This window comes from Nicotiana attenuata, unplaced genomic scaffold (genome assembly GCF_001879085.1).
Source record: "Nicotiana attenuata strain UT unplaced genomic scaffold, NIATTr2, whole genome shotgun sequence".
In the NCBI taxonomy this organism is placed as follows: domain Eukaryota; kingdom Viridiplantae; phylum Streptophyta; class Magnoliopsida; order Solanales; family Solanaceae; genus Nicotiana; species Nicotiana attenuata.
Window position 1 is genome coordinate 208,947 of NW_017670241.1, and position 1,408 is coordinate 210,354.

A 1,408-nucleotide genomic window follows, 5' to 3' on the forward strand; every position below is an offset into this window, starting at 1 on the left:
ATATATATATATATATATATATATATATATATATATATATATATATATATATATATATATATATATATTGTGTGTGTGAGAGAGAGAGATTATGCATAATCTATATATATATAGTAAATAATAAATCTGATCGGTTATTTACTAAAAGATATAGGTGCGGTCCCCAGACAGAGAGGTAATAGAGAGTAGAGAGAGGGGGTTTGCTTCCTGTTTCTCCCTATCATTAGTAAAACCAAATTTTTTTTTAGTTTCTTTTTCTTTAAATTTACATATGGCATAATTCCCAGTCATGAGAAGTCCCATGAAACACAATACAACAATTTGGAACCATACAAAAAAAGAATATATAGTCCCTTGCATATATGCCTCTTTCCTCCCACCCCAAAAAGAAAGAAAAAAAAAAGATCCAACGCTGGGTTAATATAAACAATTAAAAGGCAAGATGATTCCTCCAGTATTTCCTCTAATATTCTTGCAAATAGATTGAGCTTTTCCGTTTAAATAAGTAAGCTTTATGTCTTGTAACTTTATTCCACTGCATGGATTGCTTGGACTGCAGTCAAAATTCATGGCTACTTTCGTTGCTGATGTTCCTAATATATTTTTGTATGTCACTTGATTGATCTTTACACCAGAAGTCTGCCAATTTATAAGCAATTGAATACCAAATTAGATTCATCATTTAGTATTTCTTTTTATAAGTTTAAACACTTTTTTGTGAATTACCTGGCCTGGACACCCTTGGTTGTTGGGACAGTAGTTTTGATCAATGATGATTGGATTGTCAACATTCCTCATGATAATGTTTTGATAATTAATGTTGGTGACAAAACCAGTGCTGGGTCTTGCCCAAGACTTTATCCTTAATCCATTATCAGATCCAGAAAATACTGAATTAATTAATGTCACGTTCTGCACACCATCTTCTTTGTAATCTCTTGCTAGACTTCCAATGCTGCAATGCACAAACAAAAAAAACAATTAAATTTATTTTGAATAAATATATTATTATATGTTATGAATATGATACATGAATTTTTTTTTTGGTAAGAGGGGAAACCCGCAGCCGCCACAACCTCTGCCACAGCCTCTGCCCTTCGGGTGAGCACTCTATGGTGAGCACTTTGTGCGCACTGGGTAAAACCCCCCTGTGTAATAGCCTGCAATCCACACAGGAGATGTAAACCGCACTAGGCAAGCCTTGTGCGATAGGCTCAACCCAAAAGGCATTGAACGGATGGCCACCCTCCGGACCAACTGGGCAACCCAAAGGTTATGATTCATGAAGTTAGAAAGGGAAATTGTTCGGATTTATTCCTATAGGTATTCGATTTGTCTTACATTTGCTTTTTGATCCATGAAAGTCTTAGCACTGCTAATTTTGTCCCATAATCCCCCCCCCCCCCCC

At 35.4% G+C, this 1,408-nt stretch overlaps 1 protein-coding gene across 1 annotated transcript in view; it reads right to left on the reverse strand.

Annotated features, from left to right (window-relative positions):
• Positions 1-181: 181 nt before the first annotated feature.
• LOC109236507 (polygalacturonase-like) overlaps positions 182-1,408 on the reverse strand; it is a 4,245-nt gene continuing 3,018 nt past the window's right edge. Inside the window, exons 3-4 of the mRNA XM_019402698.1 lie at positions 727-955; positions 182-639 (exon numbers count right to left, since the gene is read on the reverse strand). Of these exons, the coding sequence (XP_019258243.1) occupies positions 418-639; positions 727-955 (451 nt within the window). The 3' untranslated portion in view covers positions 182-417. The remainder of the gene's footprint in view (positions 640-726; positions 956-1,408) is intronic.